Source organism: Cupressus sempervirens, chromosome 1 (assembly GCF_028749045.1).
Source record: "Cupressus sempervirens isolate cs-2001-9-10 chromosome 1, ASM2874904v1, whole genome shotgun sequence".
Taxonomy (NCBI): domain Eukaryota; kingdom Viridiplantae; phylum Streptophyta; class Pinopsida; order Cupressales; family Cupressaceae; genus Cupressus; species Cupressus sempervirens.
The window spans coordinates 526,263,814-526,284,389 of NC_143118.1; the positions used below are offsets into that span (position 1 = coordinate 526,263,814).

The 20,576-nt window shown below is 34.9% G+C and overlaps 1 protein-coding gene across 1 annotated transcript in view; it reads left to right on the top strand.

The window, feature by feature from the left end:
* The first annotated feature begins 549 nt into the window (after positions 1-549).
* Positions 550-20,576, top strand: part of LOC149578537 (peptidyl-prolyl cis-trans isomerase CYP21-4-like) — an 88,587-nt gene continuing 68,560 nt past the window's right edge. Inside the window, exons 1-3 of the mRNA XM_089829701.1 lie at positions 550-758; positions 998-1,173; positions 17,460-17,499. Of these exons, the coding sequence (XP_089685827.1) occupies positions 1,022-1,173; positions 17,460-17,499 (192 nt within the window). The 5' untranslated portion in view covers positions 550-758; positions 998-1,021. The remainder of the gene's footprint in view (positions 759-997; positions 1,174-17,459; positions 17,500-20,576) is intronic.

Genomic DNA, 20,576 nt, shown 5'->3' on the forward strand with positions numbered 1-20,576 from the left:
TCGTACACAAACTACTACACATACAAAATCTTAAATAAGCTAAAGTAAAATGTAAGTAGGTGAATAATTAATTACACCAACAAGAGTTATAATAGTTTGCATGTTTATTCAATTAAGACTGTAGTAGTTTATAGTGTTATGCTACTAGACTTTGCTTTTTGGTTTTGATGTTAATGGTATGTGTGTTTATGATGGTTGATCTGCCTTAAAAGTTGTTTATTTTAAAGGAACAACAATTTTATTTTGATGCTATTAAATATTAAATACATAAGACTTGTATTTACTGAACCCCTTTAACGATCAAGTCAAAATGTTTGACATATGAATTGAAAAGTCACAACTAATATTAATAAAAATACAAAAAAATAAAATAAAAACTTGAATAATAATAATTATTCAGATTGTAGGTAAAATAGAGCTAATTAAACATTACAAAATAAAACTTAGGACACGTCGAGTAGGTGCAAGAGACCGAACAGACGGCAGGACACTTTTCTATAGTTAAATTTTCTCATCCTTATAATCCATTGCCACCATACTTCCAGATTTGTGCCTTAGGCTGCAGAATTGGGCTCGAACATGGGAAGAACAACGTAGTAATTTTGGAAAATTAGAGGGCGGGACAGACGAAATTGTAAATATAAAATTCTGATTATCGTAGAGAAAAAAATTGGAAGAAGTGTTTCTAGTGGGTGGAATTGGGCGCATGCATTGATTCGTTTTTCTCCTTAGATCCATTGCCAGCTCTCCAGCTCAAAGTAAGTACTCTGTAACCATTGTTATTATTTTGCGGTTTTCCGGATCAATACGCTGGCTAAATAGGATCTATTCACATTTCAGTGAAGGGATTTTTTGGAAGAAGTTATCTTTAAAATACGACGTATTGGAAATTGACCTAACTATATTCTGATGTCTCTGTTTCTCGAGTAATATGATTAACATATATGCGAAGCCGTAGTTTGTAAATCTGGTGGCTAAATCTTGATTTTGTGATAAGGTCGATCTCTATTTGATTGAGAGAATGGGGAGAATCAAGCCGCAGACGTTGTTGCAGCAGAGCAAGAAGAAGAAGGGGCCGACACGCATCAGTGTTTCTACAATTGTAGTCTGCAATTTGATCATCATCTTCTTAATGCTTTCTCTAGTGGCAATCTACAGGCACCGGGCTAAACCGTAAGTACTCCGAATCATATTTGTTTTCTGTTTTCAATAAGTCCTTTTGAAGACTTTGCAGGGCGAATCGTTTTAAACGTGTGCGAGGTGTTTATTTTTTTCACGTTTAGAACTATATTTTTGGTAGACAAGGCTCCACTGTTGCACATGGAGCAATAATGCCGTTGACTTATGCATATAGCTTATTCTGGGGCGTGAAATATATAGCTTACCTTTGGACCTATCGGTATGGCTCCTCGACATCCTACATCGGCTAATTAATATGGATTCTGGATTTCTGGGACACCAAAATCAACCATTCACCGCATTCGCTATCATGTCAATCTTTTCATACATGACCACCTCATGGGAAATCATTCCTTTGTTGAATTCTGATGTTGTGCCACTGGTAACAACTGAAGTCCTGACCCTAGTGTAACAAGCACATATAAATGAACTTAAAGACAATGATTTATAAGACGTGGAGCTGCTTTTATAGACGTCTTTCCAGGTTATTGATCAGATTATTTGAATTTTTTTAGTGCAGTCATTAGTGAGTGGAGGCTCTTAAGTATGTGTCACTTTGAGTATCAACTGCGAAGGTTAGATTTTTTGGTTTGGAGGATAGACATTGAGGAAAGGGTGACTACCATGGGGAAACTGGGTACTGCCGCAGCTCGTAAGATTCTTTTCTATGGATTATGGTCTGCGACAAGGTCGTGCAAACATGAGAATACTTGGCAAATATTAATCAATTAAGCAGATTTTTCCCCGAAACTGTTATCCTTTAGTAACATACCTATTTTGCATTTTCCAATTAAAGACTTATCTGAACAAAAGTTATAGCTTTTTAGTTCTCTGGTCAAAGATGTACGGAATTTCTCTATGAAGCTCTTGTGTATATTCATATTGTTTACAATCAAACATCAAAGTTTTAAGTTGTATAATTGGGATTTGAGAGCGGCTTGTTTTTTAACCTGCTTCAATAGAATAATGGGTGTTCTCAACTTGAACCTGGTCTATTTTGTTTTTATCACACAAGCTGTTTGCATGTCTTCAGCTTGAGATTGTTTTGCTAAGAATTTATCAATATAGAAATCTTTGATTCCTTCCCGTCTCTGTGGCTACACAAATAACTTTTATATATCGAATGACTACAGGAATCACTTACATATGTTATAGAGGGTTAAGGATTCTAAAATCAATTCAAGTGTACTTTCTTTAACAGCAATTGATACTCAAAAACCGCAACACTTAACACTGTCATTCTATTCAACAAAGCTATGCATACTAGTATCCTAATCATCCATAAAAGCACTTCATCTTTCTATATTCCTCCTGTTCTGAATTGGAGGTTAAACATGAGAGATCTCTGTCTTCACTCTTGATTCTGTGAAAAATCTCCCTGTATAATAAGATTATTTAAATTTAGTTTTCCTTTTTGTAGACAGATGTAGTTGTCCTACTAGTTTATTGGATTTGTGGTTGTTGCTCATCCATCCATATTACTTTCCTTTCTTAAATTTCGTCACTGACAGACTTAGGATAATAGGATATTACTTTACCAATAACACCACATCCTTAAGTTTATTTCTGCAATAATCCATTGTCATACGTGAAGATATTCATACAAAGTCCACTTCCTCTACATGTTTATTTCCCTGCCAGTTATTCCTCCCTTAATGTTCCCCCTTTTCAACAATTTCTTCTTCTAGTAGTTCGCCCTCTCCCTGCCCCCCAATGAATAGAATTCTCAAAAAAAAATTATAACTCTCCTCATTGTAATGATATGCTTGTCATTTGTCCTTTTTGTTGAATTGATTATTCTCCATACACTGCAAGAAGTTCAGTTTGATAGCTTCTGACAAACCCTCTTTCAGATCAAGTTTAATGCACATCTTTCTATGATGCATAATTTCTTCTGCTTTTTTGGAGATCCTTTTGAAATCTGCTCAATATTTTGCCAATAATTAAGAACATTGCTTTGTAAAGTTTTAAGTATCTTCCATCCTTTGGATGCTGCAATTGCAATAATTGTTCTTACCGAAGTGTATTGAGCAACTGGAGCAAAGGTTTCCTCATAATCAGTACCTTCCTTTCGAGAAAAGCCTCAAGCAACAAACCTTGCTTTATGTTTTTCAATACTGCCATCAGAAGCATATTTTATTTTGTATAACCATTTTGATGAAACAACTGATTTGTCTTTTGGTCTAGGTACAATATCCCAAACATCATTTTGTAATATAGGTTGATATTCTTCAACAATAGCATCTTTCCAAGCTTGACAAGTTAGGGCTTCTTCAACAGTTGACAATTCAGATTTAGTAAGCTTAGTTACTAGTGCAGTGTAACAAGATTTGTTTCTGGTTTTCTTACTTTCCCTAGAAATTTCATCTGGCTCAACACTATTTTCTTCAATCATTTTTCTTGCCGTTAATGGTCTTTTCTTGATATTAGTGATGTCTCTATTTTCTGTATCTGGTAATGGTTCATTCTCTTCTAATATGTTCTCCCTCTAAATTTCAATTTGTAGTTTTTCATCTAAGTTTGTGATGGACTCATCTTCTGTACTTGTAGATAGTTTTAAAACACCGTTTTCTTTAAATATGACATCTCTGCTCACTTCAACTGATCTTTGTCCAGGTACATAGACTCTATACCCTTTGGAGTTCCCTTTGGAGTTCTCACTATACCCAACAAATATTCCTTTCTTCCCGGATGGTTCTAACTTGGTTCTTTTTTCTTTAGGTATGTAAATGTAAACAGGGCAACCAAATATTCTAAGATGACTTAAGTTAGGTTTAGTTCATGTAAAGACTTCTTCAGGAGTTATGTTTTCTAGTATTGAGTGTGGGCATTTGTTTTGAATGTATACGGCTGTATTGGTGGCCTTCGCCCAAAATGAGATATGTAAATTTTGATCATGACGCATGGCTTTTGCTGCTTCAACAATGGTTCTATTTTTTTCTTTCTGCTAGCCATTCTATTGAGAATTATAATGTACTATATACTCCCTCTTAATCCCAACAGAGGTACAAAAAGATTTGACATTTTCAAAGGTATATTCTCCTCCATTGTTTGATCTTAGCGTTTTAATTTTTTTTTGACGTTTGATTTTCCACAATTTCTTTGAACTCTTTAAATTTTGATAGGACCTCATTTGATTATTTGACCTTTAGAAAATAGATCCAGGTTTTCCTAGAGAAATCATCAATGGATATTATGTAGTAAGAGAATCCTCCTAGGGAAAGTGTTGGCATAGGTCCACATAAATTAGAGTGAACTAGTTCTAGAACTGATTTAGACTTGTGTTCACTAGGAGGAAAAGGTCTTTTTATATTCTTTCCTAGAGCACATCCTTTACAAGTGCCTATATGTTTTGAATTTAAGCTAGGTGTTCTAGTGGTGATTTTTTCTACATTTGGAAGTGAACTGAATCCAATATGTCTGAGCCTTCTATTCCATACTTCATTAGAATTTGTCACTTAGTGGCTTAGAGCTTGCTTTTGAATGTTGCATAGTTTATATAGGGTCCCATCTCTAGTCCCTACGGTGATAGCATTCTTGAGATTAGTGTTTTTAGGCCAGTACAATATTTTGTCTTCATTGAAGGTGACTTGAAACCCTTCATCAACAAGTCCAAAGATCGATACTAGATTTCTTTTTATGTCCAGTACGAAAAGGACATCTTTTAGTTTTAGTGTAACCCCAGTTCTTAGTTGTATAGAACAGGTCCCAATTCCTTTTACCGGATATGTGGAGTTGTCTCCAATGGTGACTCCTTCAGTGAGATAATTTCCAAAAGTCCCAAAGTTATCTCTGAATCCTGTTATATGTTGGTAAGCACTACTATCTATTATTCACACATTTTCGTTGGATTTCATCTCACTTGATTTAGTAGAATAGAATAACATATTTTTATCCTTTTTTGTTTTGGCTAAGGAAGCTAGGAATTTTTTCCCTTTCCAGACAATTTCTGGAAGTATGTCCGAATTTCTCATACTTATAACATTGAACTTTGGAGAAGTCATTTCTTTTGTAATTATTATTTCCTTTCCCGTTATCATATTTTTTTTTCTTTGAATTTCCTGTTCTTTCCTTTGTTGTTGAAGACTGAGAAAATAGCTTGATTTTCTCCCTCTTGATTTGAAATGATCCCTCTAGAAATTAGTCTTGATTCTTCTGATGTGCAATCATTTTTTAGTTGATCAAAAGCTGGTATTGAAGGTCTGTTAACAACTGAATGAATGCTTCCCAAGATATAGGTAATCCTCTAAGTGCTATTATGGATAGTTCAAGGTCTTCTACTTTGCTTCCTATAGAAGATAGATGATTCTTTATTTCGGGAATTTTTCCAAAGTAGGATGAAATTGACTCTCCTTTATTCATTTTTGTTTTCATCAATTGATTTTTTAATGTAATTAGTCTACTTGAGTTGTCGATTTCAAATGTATCCTTAATTGTCTTGAATACTCTTGCCCCACTTTTCATTCTCTAACCAATTAACAAAAGTGAATATTTGTGTTTTAATGAGAGGAGTGAATTCTTAGTTGTGATTGAGTCTAGGTCTAAACCCTCTCAGTTTGGATGAGTCTCCATCGGATTTTCCCTTTTCTCCCTCTCCTCATTCATAGCCGGGTGGTTCTTCATTTTGTTGAGTGATCTTATGGGTAGGTTAGTGCTTAGTTCGATGGAGATTCATGTTACTCATTCAATGATTAATTACAAGTTATATCCGCTTACGGCCTACCACTATTTTAAAAAATAGAAGCTTGTGGAAAATCAAAAATTGTCTTCTCCTTGGTGGGTTTTCTACCCATGAAGATGATTTCCCGTGAAAGGCACTAAATGATGCACACAGATAAAAAACATGAAAATAACAAGGCATCTTGTGGTGAATCAATGCTCACTTTGTGATTATGACTTCAAAAAATGTTTCAGATTTGTCGTGGCTCTCATAATTGTCCCCGGCGAAAAACTTAGAACTAACTTCTCCTCGGTGGGTTTTCAACCCATGAAGTTGGTTTTCCAAAAAGGTAGTTTAGGATGAAAAGGTATGATAAGTGGTCCTTGATAGGTCTTCGCACCTCACTTAGACATTTCCAATTCCAAGAGGGGCAAGGGTCTAAAATTCAACTAAGAAAGGAAATGTTGGCAGAGAAACATAAACTATCTTCTCCTCGGTGGGTTTTCAACCCATGAAGACAGTTTCCCGAATTCCAAAGAAAATCAAGCCGATGATCAAGTTAGATTCGCAATTTGTGCATAAAACATCTCAGAATGATAATAGAGAGAACCTAACCATTACGGAAAAGAGATAATGATCATAATTCGACTTAGCGGACATTCTCCTGCAGAGTACTATAATGGCAACTTCCCGGGACTTAAAGGAAAACGGGAAAGTAAGTTATGGGGATATAGAAAGTTATCGTTGAACCCAACAGAACAGTGAAAAGACCCCTAGATGCCCGTTAAACCCTCGCATTTACTATTTCAACGGATCTCTCTTTCAATTCATTTGTGTGGCGTGAATTCTGAAGATCAACAAATGAATCAAGGTTCCCATATATATGGAAACATAAACAGTTGAACAAACTACCTCTCTTTCTTTGAACTGCTATTTTGTTAATGTGCATAACTTTTGAAAAGTTAGTAATCGTTGCATTAGCCATTCCTTTCACTTTCTCATTTCAAGTCTCACTCTCAAAGTCATGGCAACTAGTTTTGTAGGTTTTGAAGGGTTGACTGGAATCAAATCCCAATTGCTGAATTTCACAAACACCTCTCTTCGTTTCTACGACATGGAGGATTTTCAAAAGAGAGTGAGGTCTGAATGGATTCACCCCATCATTGAGAAACTCCTAGGATGTGAGTTGGTCGAGGTGGCTAGTTTTTTGGTTGCAGTTCAGGCCCCGAAGTTAATCTACGAATGTATACATCATTACAACCTGGAGACAAGGCAGATTGTGCTACCGGATGACACAATGTTGATTTCAATCGACAGGCAAATTGTGGTGAATTGCCTTTGAGTACCAGAATGGAAAGAATTCTCAGACTTGGCCTTTGGAGGAACCATTTTCCAGTTCTCCACAAAGAAGATGACCTAGAGGAAAGAAATCATGTAGACATGGTTCTAGAAACCACAGAGTGCTAAGAGTAAGGTTCCTAAGACCTTGTTTGGGACCAACCTCAAACAAGAGATTATTGATATCCTAGTTCTCCTACATAGGTTGAAAGGTGAGGTAGAAGCTTTGAATTTCGTTGAGTAGTATTTCTTTTTAGTGCAAGTCATTTGCTCTGACACCCAATATATTGATTGGGCCCATGAGGCAAGCGAAATTCTGTCCAATGCCCTCCGTGCTGCAAAATTTTACAACACATTCTATATATCCTCTTTCCTCATCTATATGTTAGCCTCATTGCAACTATGGCCAAGCCTCCCAAGAGTGAAGAATTTTCCTGATGATGTGAAGTCTTATGAGTTTTATCCATTCTTACAGTTGAAAAATAGCTATGTGGAGTATGTGAAAGTTAATAATGCATTTACTATGAGGATTTGCAGGGAGCTACATAGATGTCCAGAAAGGAGATTTAGTCCTGAAGCCATGGCGGCCATCAGCCAATTTGGAAGTTATTTCATCCAATTCTCATCCTTTTCTTATTTGCATCTTGCAACTTTCGATGGTTTCCTCTTGAAGCTACCAAGATATCCTAATGACATGCTCGTGCTGATTGAGATCGTGCGGTAGGCCATTCAAGTGAACGTGTTGAGTGGGAGCTTGAAGAAGAAAGGGTGCAAATTCCCCATGAAGGTGGGGGCTTTCAGTTGTGACACCTGCTTTAACGCCAAGAACCTGTTGAAGGTGTTCGAGATGAAGTATAAGTTGGACATTTACAAAGTCTTGAGACCCATGTTCAACCTTAATGGTTATGCAAGGGATGTTTTGCAAATCGAAAGTGTAATTAAGCATATTACCACCAAATAGGATTACTGGGCCGATTACAAGAACGAGTTCGAGAGCTGTGATCAAGCCTTCGCTAGATTAACAGTTGATTAGGTGAAAATGTACAATGTCAACATTGATGTAGGAGTAGAGGATGATGGCCAGAACATGTATAGCAACACTTACCTGACAAAGCTCAGAGGCACTCCAATAAGCTCAGAACCTTATGAAGACTCTGGGGAAGAGCTAGATATAATGATGGCTCAAATCTACAAGAGGACTGAAAAATGGGTCAAATGGACCACAGCTAGGAGTTAGAGCAAAGGCACATCCGCTCAAGCTTCCCCAAAAGTTGCAGCGCCTTCCTCCTCCCAAGGTGGCACATCAGGTGCAACCTTGGCTATTACCAAAGGGCCAACACAACCCTTAGATGGAGGTTAATACCCTTAGATGGAGGTGATTAACCTCCCGAAAAAAGTATTCTCCTAGGCAAAACTTGTTAGGATGACTCTCTACCCGATTGGAACTCCAACAGAAGCCGAGAAGAAGGCAGAGGAATTAAAAGATGGTGCAGTAACACTTGCTCTCTCACCACATAGCAGTCTGATCCCATCTGTGAGTGCAACGCTACTCCTTCCAAGTAGTCCCCAAGTACAAGTAGTAGATCTTGGAGATGGTGGAAGCAGTGAGAGTGAGTCAATTGAATCCTATGAAGCAACAAAGAAGACTATAGAGATAGAAAAGGGCCCGAAATCTTCAAAGCTCATCTCACAAGCCTTGAAGAATCCTTTCTCTTCAGCCACAAAAACACTGACCCTAGTCAAGAGAAAGATGTTTAGTATAGATACACTTGGGACTGCATACAAGGTGATCGACACAAAGTCATGGCTGGAGGACACCTTGGACAGAAAAAGGAAGAGGAGAGAGGAAGGAGTTCCTAATAAAGAGACTTTATCTTTGGCTATCCGCTCTGGATCAACACTGAGCAAAGTAAAAAAGCAGAAGACCTTGTCAATTCTTGGACAAGATCCTGACATAGGGCATCTAACGATGGAAATTGCCAAACCCACTAAAGAGGGAAGAATTGAAGATATGCCTGCAGATGATTTTGCCTTGCATTCTGTGGATCTCGGGGAGGTCAGACATGACACCAAGGTTGGCCTATGAAAGTCAACAAACGATGTGATAGAAGGACAATTTGAAAGCCTTAAATTATCAAAAGTCAGAATGAAGGTGGAAACTCATGAACTTAATGGCTTTATCAGGCAATTAGTCACCCCATCGGCAAGTATCTTTGGAATGTCAATTACTAGTGATCCTACTGCTACTGATGTTCAAGCACTCATCTCCCAGTTACAAGAAGACAAACATTTCGGGCAGATTGGTAGAGAATGGAGTGGGAAACTCAAGTTAGAAGGACTTGCTATTATAGAGCAGATTGACAATGCAACACTGAGGCTCGAAACAGAGGACAATATTTCAGCCAATTGAGCTACCCTGGTAGTAGAAAAAGTTAAGAGTGAAGATTGTATTTCTTTATTGAAGATGATTATCCATATGAAGGCTAAAGAGGCTGTGGAAGTAAAGATTCTGCCTAAGGGAGACAAGCCTCTATTTAAGTGGCTCCAGGGCATGCAATTCAAGTTTGAGATGATCCTGGTGATAGAGGAAGGACTTAAAGAAACAGAAGCGAAAGTGAAAAAAGGATCAAGACAGAAACTATGAATTCTTAAGAGGTCTACATATAGATTCCTAGACTAGTGGACAAGGAAAGGGGATCATTGGAGTGGTTGTCATGCAAAAGAACTTCTCTAGTTATATAGATGGCTTGATGGAGATATCTTCCAATCATCGAAATAGAGTTTCCAAGCTCCAAAAACTTGGTGTGTGTACATGTGGCTATGGAGGAGATATAGAAGTGGTTAAATGTCGTTAAAGATTTAGCTAGAGAGCATTCCAAGTGGCGCTTGAGATACACAAATGTCCATGTTCATAGACATGAAGAATTAATTCCAATCATTGTTGCCGCCAAGGCCTATAAGGCAAAGTCGGAAAAGGGAAAGAAGGCGAAGTGATTCATATCCTGCCCTTTCATATTTTGATGTAATGATTGTAATAGACAAATTTGCTCCTTGCCATTTGTCAATTTTGAGGAGATGAACCAATTTTAGTCCCATTTTGTAACGGTCATCTCAAAATCCTATATGTATTGAATCGAAAGATTAATAGAAGGTTGGCTAATTTTTGGTGTGAAATACTTGATGTTGCAAAGACAATTGAATGGTATTTTGTGTTAATTATTTTTTGTTCCATTTTGTTTATGTTAGTTTTATGTTTTCTCTTTCGTCTGAATTGAATCAAGGCATGAATGGAGTTTTATTCCCCTGTTTCGAAACTGTAAATTGAAGATAATAGTATTGTTATCATAGGTTCAAGAGAAATCCCTTTTTGCGTTTTCTTTCAAGTCAGTCGTTTCTTCTCTGTAGTTAGTTTCCTGCTGATATCAGTTTAGTTTTAGTTAGCATACATTGTTGAATCGTTAAGCTTTGCGGGTTCATAAGATGTGTGAATCCATAGACTTAACTAATCTTAAAATACCAACTCTTGCCTAAGTTAGTCCCTATTTAGGCCTAGCTTGGTTTACCTTTTCTGTTCTCGGGTTAAGAACACACCCCGTTTTAGATTTAGAAGCAAATATAATTCATTGCAAATCACTATGCAATAGGGAGCTGTACCTAAGAATTTAGAGGGAAGTTAGTCATTTCATAACAACTTTCCAACTGTTGTAATTAGACGTTGTTCACAAATTTGGCCGTTTAAGAGTTAAATCGAAAAGAACAATCTGTTTACCAACAAATACTTCGAATGCCTTTTTGAGATTTAAGATGGATGGAAGAATATGATCTTTTACTTAATCAACAACGATTTTCCTGGCTTTATTATTTCGTCTTTTTCAAGTGGTGTTTTCTGCCTCATCTTCAGGTATTGAAATATCTGATAAAATGAATGATTCTAGTTCTAATTTTTTGAGAATTTGTTATAATTCTACTCTAAGATTGTTTGACGTGTTATCACTTTTGTTTCAAGAATTTAAATTTAGAAGTCTCTCTACCAATTAGGCTCTGAAACCATGTAAAGTTTTAATGATTGTTTATTGGTGGAGACTAACTAAACTTATAATCTGTCTATGTAAGTATACTGAGCAATCTTCAATTCAATTCTTATATATATATGTATGTATTTCTTGAACTGAAATAAATATCCTTATATGATAAGAACAGATTTTCCTTTTGTCTTTGTACTGATTCAGTTTTATATATAATATGCAGATCTGAATTAGACTGAGATGTAATTGCCTTTGTTATTGATTATCTCAGAATTCAAAATTGCATACAATATATATATGTGTGTGTGTGCATTGAGATATGTTTACGTAGGGGTATGACCCTATGTAACCATACCCCAATGCATAATTAAAACCTTAGCAAGCACCGATCAATGTTACCAATTCATTTAATACAATCACAGCCTTAACTAAGATTTGTGATGGATCATGGTATCGGTTTATACTCAATGCCCGATACTCATACTTATCTCATTCGATACACTTTGATTTGGTCGGTTAGGATGACAAGGTTATGATATATATATATATATATATATATATATATATATATATATATATATATATATATATATATATATATATATATATAACATAAAATTTCTGGATGGAAGGTTAGGAGACTTAACTAAGATGGGCCAGAAGCTGGAATATTTCAAATGGTTTAACTTCAAAATTTAAAAGCCATTTAATGTTTCACGAAACCCATTTAATATTTCATATCAGTTCTGATTTGATGACAAATTAGGGATTACTCCACAACATGTCATTTTTTTGCCACAGACTGGATTAAGGGACTTCATTGTAGCCTTTTGGCAAAAAGCATTAACCTTGTGCATCTCTTTGATAGGTTAGTTGTTAAGAAAGCAAATACATGTAGTTTGTACTGAAGGCCTGAATTTATTTCTCTAGAAAGAAGAGTAATTTTTGATATTGTATATATTTCTCATTGCATTGTTGGGGTGTCTGCTCAACATTATTATATGTATATATTTAGAATTAGCATTCATTTGTGTAGGGCTCATCAATTGATTTCTCTTTTTGTAAAACCTTGAAGATTATCAACTATCCAATAAAACTTAAGAGATGTATTTGCAATATCAGTTGCTATATCAAAATTGTCTCTTCTCATTTTTGCATTTGATTTTGTTGAGTAATTCTACTTATATCTTTCAAATAAGTAATCTTCCTGCGGTAGTCTCATCATTCAGCTTCAGGATTAGAACCTTCATATAAGATAATCTCACAGGGCAGGGCCCTGTGCTTTCCTTTAAGTGACACGTGTTTCTTTCAGGGCCCAGATCTTATTTATTGAGACTAGCACCTGTTCCTTTTTTTTATTGGTAGGATTTTATACTACTTTTTGTAACAAGTGTAATGTCCCCTGATAGGATTAGACTTAGTCATTACCAGTTTAAACCGATTCTAATATTTATGTCCAAGCAAAATGGATAAATATTAAAGTACAACAGTTCAATCAAAGTAAGAGAATTATTCATTCAATTAATCCATCCAAGTTATCTGTGTAGATTTATTGACATCTATACTGACCTCATTAGCATTCCAACTTGTGGAAGGAAGGATTATGTGTATAAGCAAGGTGCCTAGAGACAAAATACAATGGGTTTTCTCAAAGTTTACTGGTCCAAGCCGATATCCTATCTTGAGCTTGCCTTCAAGGCTTCTGGGATGCTGACCCCTACCCTGTCTTGGGACTGATGCCATTGCTTAAATTTAGACAAGCCCCTCTTTGGAAATATTATAATTAATAGCCCTTTCTTCTCGAGCAGAAATAGTATTAAGAGAGAGTATGGTTTTATACATATCTGAGTACTCATTTATATTCCTTATTCCTAATTGGATTCAGATATAACACTCTGGCAATCAATATTTAATTCATACATACGTTACAGTATATTTTGTTATCACACAATGCTTACCAGCATTGTAAATGCTTCATTTCCTTTCTCTTCTCTTCCTTGAAGGGTATCCATTACATTTGTCATCCTCTATCCTATCTGGATTCTCTTCTCTTCAATTCCTATTCCATATCAATATGATTTCTAAGGGAATATCTAGGATATTTTATCTTGTATCCTGAGATATGTACAAACCTATTGTGTATTCAAAATAGTCAAGAGAAGGTTTACATTACTTAACTCTATCTTTAATAGACTGCAGATAAATGTCTTTCCCCTAGTTCTATGTTTCTTATGCTGATTCTAACTTCTGCAATTTCCAGCCCATGTATATACATTCAAATCTGTTACTAAGGAAGTTTACATCCCAATACCTCTTTGTCTTCCACCAAATGCAAGTACCATAGACTTAATGGCTATTCATATTTCCTTTGATCAATATCCCGATTACTGTGTATATTGTTATGATCTTCGATGCTTCCAATCCCATTGTGTACGGACCCTTCTATTATTGAATAAGCATCATTCTTAATCTATTTGTTCAGTGATAGTTGTTTCTTATTTCCTTCATTTGCAATGGTTATTCCATTTCCCTCTGTCTATGTGGATTGCTTGTTCTCAGTGGAGATGATCCCTTGTTTTAAGTTTCACCCTGTTTTATACTTGTGTGTGTGTGGAAAGGGAAGCATCCCGGTTTTGCAATAGTCGCATCCTTCCTGTTGCATGAGGATGGTGACGTGGAGAGTCGGTGTCTCATAGTGTTTTTTGGCTATTGTCCCTTTTGTCCATAATAATATTGGTGGTGGTTATATAATAATCTTGATTTGGTTAATATTATTAAGATTATGTTGATCAATAATATTATGAACATTGATAATTTTTTTTGATCTGTAAGAGGCTGAAGCCAAGGTTAGTTATTATTATTTGTCGTGATTAATTATTATGATTATTGCTATTAGTTATACTTGAATAGATGTGAACCCAAAACCTCTCAGAGAAGAGGCTCACAATTTACCGTTGTGTTGTAGGCTCTTGTCTATATTTTTTTGATATTAATTAATTATACATTGATATTATATTAATTAATAATATTGATTGTTAACAATATCTATATATATGGACTAATAATATACGTTTGATTAATAACATTAATTTGTAATATTGTATTGATTAACTATTAATTAATTATTGTTACTTAAGCTCAGAAGAAACTGTTTTATACTTGTGAATTGCAAGTCTTCATTTGAATGCTTAGTGGGGAGGTTCTTTGTTTTGTAAACACCTTTTTAGATCATCATCTGTTTAGTGATGTTTGGAAGGCAGATTTACCAGTTCAATTGGTATGGACAAAAAGAACCTAAAGATGGTTAAACAAGTTCCATTTCATATGCTTTTATACTGTTTACCCATATCACCAGGCCCAATTGAGAGATATGAAAACCTACTTAGGCTGGCCCTACAGTACTTATGCTTGTTCATGCAACATGCCATTGATTTACTGGAGTGAGCTTTTGGTCCATAAATTTGTTGTGCTTTGGTTGCGTTATAGTCCTTGACATAGTGGGGAGATTGAAAATAGGGTGCCATCTTCACGGTCTTGTAGCAAGGTTGCATCATATTGTTTTTTATTTGCGCTAGTAGTATCCCCGTGACCCATCTGAGTGCCCAACCTGCCTTGCCTTGGTCTTACTTGCCAAGTTGGGGTCGGGAAGGGGCAAGCCACCTGCAAGCCACCTGCAAGCTAGGTGCATCAAGTCAGTTTGAGATTTGGAGTCAAACTGGATGCCCAAGCCAACTTTGCTACCTGTGTGGGCTAAGTTGCATCATATTTTCATAAAAAGTGAGATAGGGGTGAAATTAAGGACAAAAGGATCAAGAAGTTTCACTTCATACCTTTTTTGGTTCCCTGATTATCTTGCTTAATCTTGCTAATAGTTTCTTAAGCTCAGAAGAAACTTTACATTACTTGCAAATTGCATGACTTCATTTGAATGTTTAATGCAAGGTTTTTTAATCTTTGAAAACACATTTTTAGATCATCAACTGTTCAATGATGTTTAGAAGGCAGATTTACGAATCCATTGCTAATTTTCTAAGAAGGAAGAGATAGGAGGACAGAAATAATGGAAAGATGGCTAAGCAAGTTCCATTTCATTTACTTTTTCTTTCACTGATTATCTTGTCTAGCCTCAAGAAATAATTTCTTATGCCTGATTAGATTTCTTTCTTTCTTGTGAGCTGCAAGTCTTGGTTTTGAATGCATAATGTGGAGGTTTAGTATCAGAATTTTTAGTATCTCACTGTAGTTACCATGTTCTTTTAGAATCTTAGTTAATGGTCATTTAGGCTTTCTTGTTTAGCGTGCTTTCAGTTCTTTATTCAGATGTGGTCTTTGTTTAGACAACTTTGCTTTTTATGTTTATGCTATAATTAGCATTTGCAAACTCTATTTAAGAGTTCATTGTTAATTCAATGTTCATTCTATTTTTTTCCAAGTTTCACACTCTTATTAAAATAATATTATATTTACTATAATGGTCATTTTAGGTTCTATATTTAGATAAAGATATTTTAGTACTTCAGTCTGCAATTTTTAGTGTTACTCTTTTTATTGACTTCTACCATGTGATTTTTTTATTTAAGGAGACTCTCTCTCCTCAGTTTAATGCAATCTTGAAGACAATTCTGTTTGTTAAAGTTTCATGGTATCAGAATGGGAGCCGATCTAGGTATGACTCCCTCTTGGGAGAGCCCAGGTTCATGGAAATTTTAATAATTTTTCCTCAGGAATTATCTGTTGGGTTTATTAATTTATTCCCTTAAAAAATTCTGTTGGGATTTAATAAATTTTCCCGAAAAGTTATCTGCTAGGGTTTATAATTTTTTCCTAGAAAATTAAGGATTTGCCTGTGTATTGGCCAGGGTTTCTGTAGTTCAGTAGGGCTCTCTAGTTTCTGTTGGGTTTTTCTGTTTTTTCTTTAAAATGATTTTTTGTATCTGTGCCTCAGATTTTGTGCTAGCTATCTGTTTGGTTTTGATCAAATTTTCACCTCAAAAATCCCTGTTATCCGCGAAGTTCATGTGGGATATTATGTCAAGTGTTCCTATTTTTGGGGTTTTACCTTTTTTTCCGAAAAACCAATGCTTTGTAATCTTCAAATCATGATATTTTGCAGTCCGTTTGGGGGCATTCTACTCATCTGCAAAAGTTTGCGATGTTTGACAATTTTTCCTCAAAATTGTGGCAGCTGCTCTCAGTGTGTATGTCTGTTTCCAGGGAAGGACAATTCAGTTATCCAGCATCACGTTCGAATCTGGTTGTTTTTGTGAAAATTTGTAGTCTTTGGTTTTGCAATTTCAGGGAGGGTCAGTGGCAGGCTCTACCCTCTTGTTGTAGAGATTCTAAAGAAGGGGGCAACCTTCTTTGTTTTTTGTCTACTCTTGGTCATTGACATTCTGCAGATCCAGGTGGGTCTCAGTAGCAGCAGAATGTTCTGAAGAATTTGTGAGCACAAGACATGTATAGTCTTTTGTAGGGTAGTCCAATGACCATTAATGGAGGGTATTAAAATAATATTATATTTACTATAATGGTCATCTTAGGTTCTATATTTAGATTTTTAGATATTTCTAGTACTTCAGTCCGCTATTTTTAGTGACTTCTACCATGTGATTTTTTATTTAAGGAAACATTGTCTCCTCAGTTTAATGCAATCATAATGGCAATTCCGTTTTTTAAAGTTTCATAATGTGGAGGTTTTGTATTAGGATTTCAAAATTAGTTTTGTTTGATCCATTTTATTCAGTGGATGTTTGCTGAGCAAGACTCACATCTTCCAGTAGACATTAGACAACCACCCTAAATAGATATAGGTCCACACCTACAGAGAACCAAAGTGACCAACAGATTTTCATCACGTGTGCCCAATTCTGGTGATTTGTAGTCACTTTCTTTCTTATACCGTGCTTTCTTTTTGAAGAAAATTCTACCTTATCACTCTGTTTACATGGAAAACTGTCGAGAAAGACTGCAATATGAAATATTTAGTCCTGGATTAGTGGAGTTCTGGAAACTTTTGTGGTTTTTCAGGTATTGTCAGGTTAACTTGCATCCATTTTCAGCTTTTTAGTTTTTCCTATTTATGAACAAGCTGATGAAATTCTTAGAAGTGTTGTTTGTGAATCTTTTGTGATGAATTTTCTCAAAAGGAGCAATCAAAATGATTTTGTTTCCGTGTGCAATCTAACATTGTTTTTGCATATAAAGGAAGAATTGCCAGACGATTTGACATAATATTTGTTTTATTTCATATTTTCAAGGACAACAAATGGAATGTCTTCTGGATCGAATATTTCGGAGGTATTTTCCTGTACTTTTCCTTAACGAGATAACACAAGTTACATTGATTGACTCTGTTTTTTGGTTATGACCCATTGCTGATTTATTTCTACACTACTTGCATATATCAGTATAGCCTACTCTATTGAAATTTACAAAGTAACATGGGGTTTAACCATGTCCAATTCTTCTGTAATCATATCTATAGACTCCAAAGAAAGACACAATTGGCATTGAAGTCTTTAATTGGGTTGTTCTCTTGTTTTGCATGGGTTAGTCTACTTTATAAGAGAAGTTAAACATCTATGCTAAGTACTCTATTTAAATTAATAGTAAAACTGCAGTGACGTAAAATTGAGTTCTAGATACACAATGCTCATATTAAAAAGTAGAAAAGATAGAAACCAATGTCTAATTGAATCTTTTGTCAATTGAGAATAGGCATTGCACTCCATGTATAACAAGCCTAAATGCAGGTTTCATCATTGTACTTTTCTGTTTTTGAATTGTAAGACATGTCAAACCTGTAATAGAATAATATTTTAGATATCTGCATACATATTTGCTAATCTCCAAAAGATATCTTTTTGTTTAGTATTCTTTAAAAAGTCAGGTGTGCTTTGTGAATAAAATTTTGTAATTTAGCATGCCAAATGCTATAATGATGGAGGAGAAATGTCAACAAAAATCTTTGGTCTAGAGGAATAATGTTAAGTATAGTGGTTGAATCTATAACTTTGTAGTTCACACATTACTTGAATACTACCAGGCAAGAATTTCAATAGCTAAGCCTTCCCTAATATGTTTCACTATCTTACCTGACCACAAATTAATCCCAATTTCAGATTCATCAAAGCTTGTCCTTCATATTCCATGCCCTTTGCATTTCTATGCCAAGAAATGTTTCCCTACCAGAACTATTAAGAAAGGTGTAGGTGCTTATGAAATGTTTACTTAGCATTAAAGACTGGAGCGTTTTTTTCTCTATTTGAAATAGCATTGTAATTTTCTTTAATTTTTTTTTGCCAAACTAATATGCTAAGAATGAACAAAAGTAAAAATGCAAGAGGGACTTTTTATCAAAAGACATTTTATTTCTATTTTTTTCGAATGTTATTCCTTTTTATGACAAACATTCTAAGATTTCACTTTTTAATGAATTCCAGTTTTCGATTTTCTAGTATACTTGCAAAACTTATCATGTTTGAGCCTTCAAATTTTCTTCATAAAACTTAAAAGGCCTCATTTTTTTCATCTGCTTGTGTAATGCCCTGCCAAGGAACCAAAAAGAAATTAACCTAAGGTTTCACTAAGTTTGCCAAACTTTAAAAAAAGAAGAAGATAATAACATAACAACAACAGATATAAAATAGTGGAAGCAATAACATACACATAAACACATAAACACATACCACAGAACAAATTACAATTCTTAGGGGCCCCATGATGTAGAATCAAATTTAAGTTTAATTAATACTAAAACCTATATATATATATATATATATATATATATATATATATATATATATATATATATATATATATATATATATATATATATATATATATATATATATATATAACATCCACATTAAAGATTAACTACACGTTCAAATCTATTTAAATAATATACTTGTCTCAAATGTCACTTGGCAATAATCGGAACACACAATCATCCACTGTACAGGTCATAGGGTATGAAAGGCTGAAAGAATATACATCATAAAATAGATTACATCATTTCTTTAAGATCCATGAAATAAAATACATACAATAGGTATAACCATCTAACATAGTACACAAAGATAGAATGAAAGGAAATACAGAACAAGGAACTCCAGCCACGGCATCGAACTGATGGATTTCAATGGTAAAAGTTAAAAACACTACCACCCAACCTCGTGGTAACTGGAAAAGGGTCCACTCCCACCGCGCTGAGGAGATAGTCTCAACTCCCAAATAGGATAACAATCCCAAAAGTCAAAAGTAATATCTAGGTCAAGGGAAAACCTGAAAGCAATCTCACTCAGGGTACCAAGACACAAGTAACATCTAAACCAAGGGGCAAACAAAGACATGTAGGGAATCTACTATGCAAGTGGGCAAGTGTCATTGCATGAGCCAACTCTAAGGTTACCCGGCTAGTCTTTTAATACTCCGGCTCCCTAGTGACTCTATGCGGCACTAGTATCCTTTCGTACTGACAAAGCATACTAACTAAGTAAGGTTGCAACCAAGCGTCCTCTCTACTCCCATCCTAGTCTTTACTAGCACTTGAGGCATAGGCAAGGAAAGAAAAAGACTCTTATTAGTTTATTTTACTCTCATTTAATGTAGTGTTATCACTTATTAAAATAGCCTACAATGGGTTACCCGTCAACCTCTTTAGGGCCTTGGCCTCCATTGCAAGCCACTTCCCAACCTCACATACATATAACCTACCCTAGGCTTCAATAAAAGCAAAAAGTCTCATATAGCCATAAAGACTGAAAAGGCATCATTGATCAAAATCACATATTTTACCCAAACAATCGTCCTAACAGGATTGATTCAAAAACAAGTACATACTTGCAACAAAACATGACATCATCAAAAATAGTATACGCCCGGCCTTTGGTAGAGATCCTGAAATTGGTCAACACTCTTAAGTCAACCCCAAACCTGACATACAAGAAAATGTACAACTAATAGTGTAGTTTCATAGTTTTCTTTGATTTTGAAAACACACAGTTTGAGTTTACAGTAAGGTTTGAGATTTCATTTCGTTGAAAGTTTTGGTTTGATTAAGTTCATAAAATCTCTATATAATTGAACCCATTTTCACCTTTTTTAATAACCGATTACACAATTACCATTAACTCACAAAATCATGCCTCGATTGAATATCATAAAGTAATTTAAATAATTATTACTAAATTATTAAATAATAATTATCGATTAGTTTACATAAAATAATCATAAGATTATTTATAATCAAAATCATTAAATAATAACATTTCCATTTAAAACATATAAAAATCATGTTTACTTATTAATAAAATTTAAATTAAACTAAATTAATTAATAAATACTAAACTAAAATAAATAAAATTATTAAT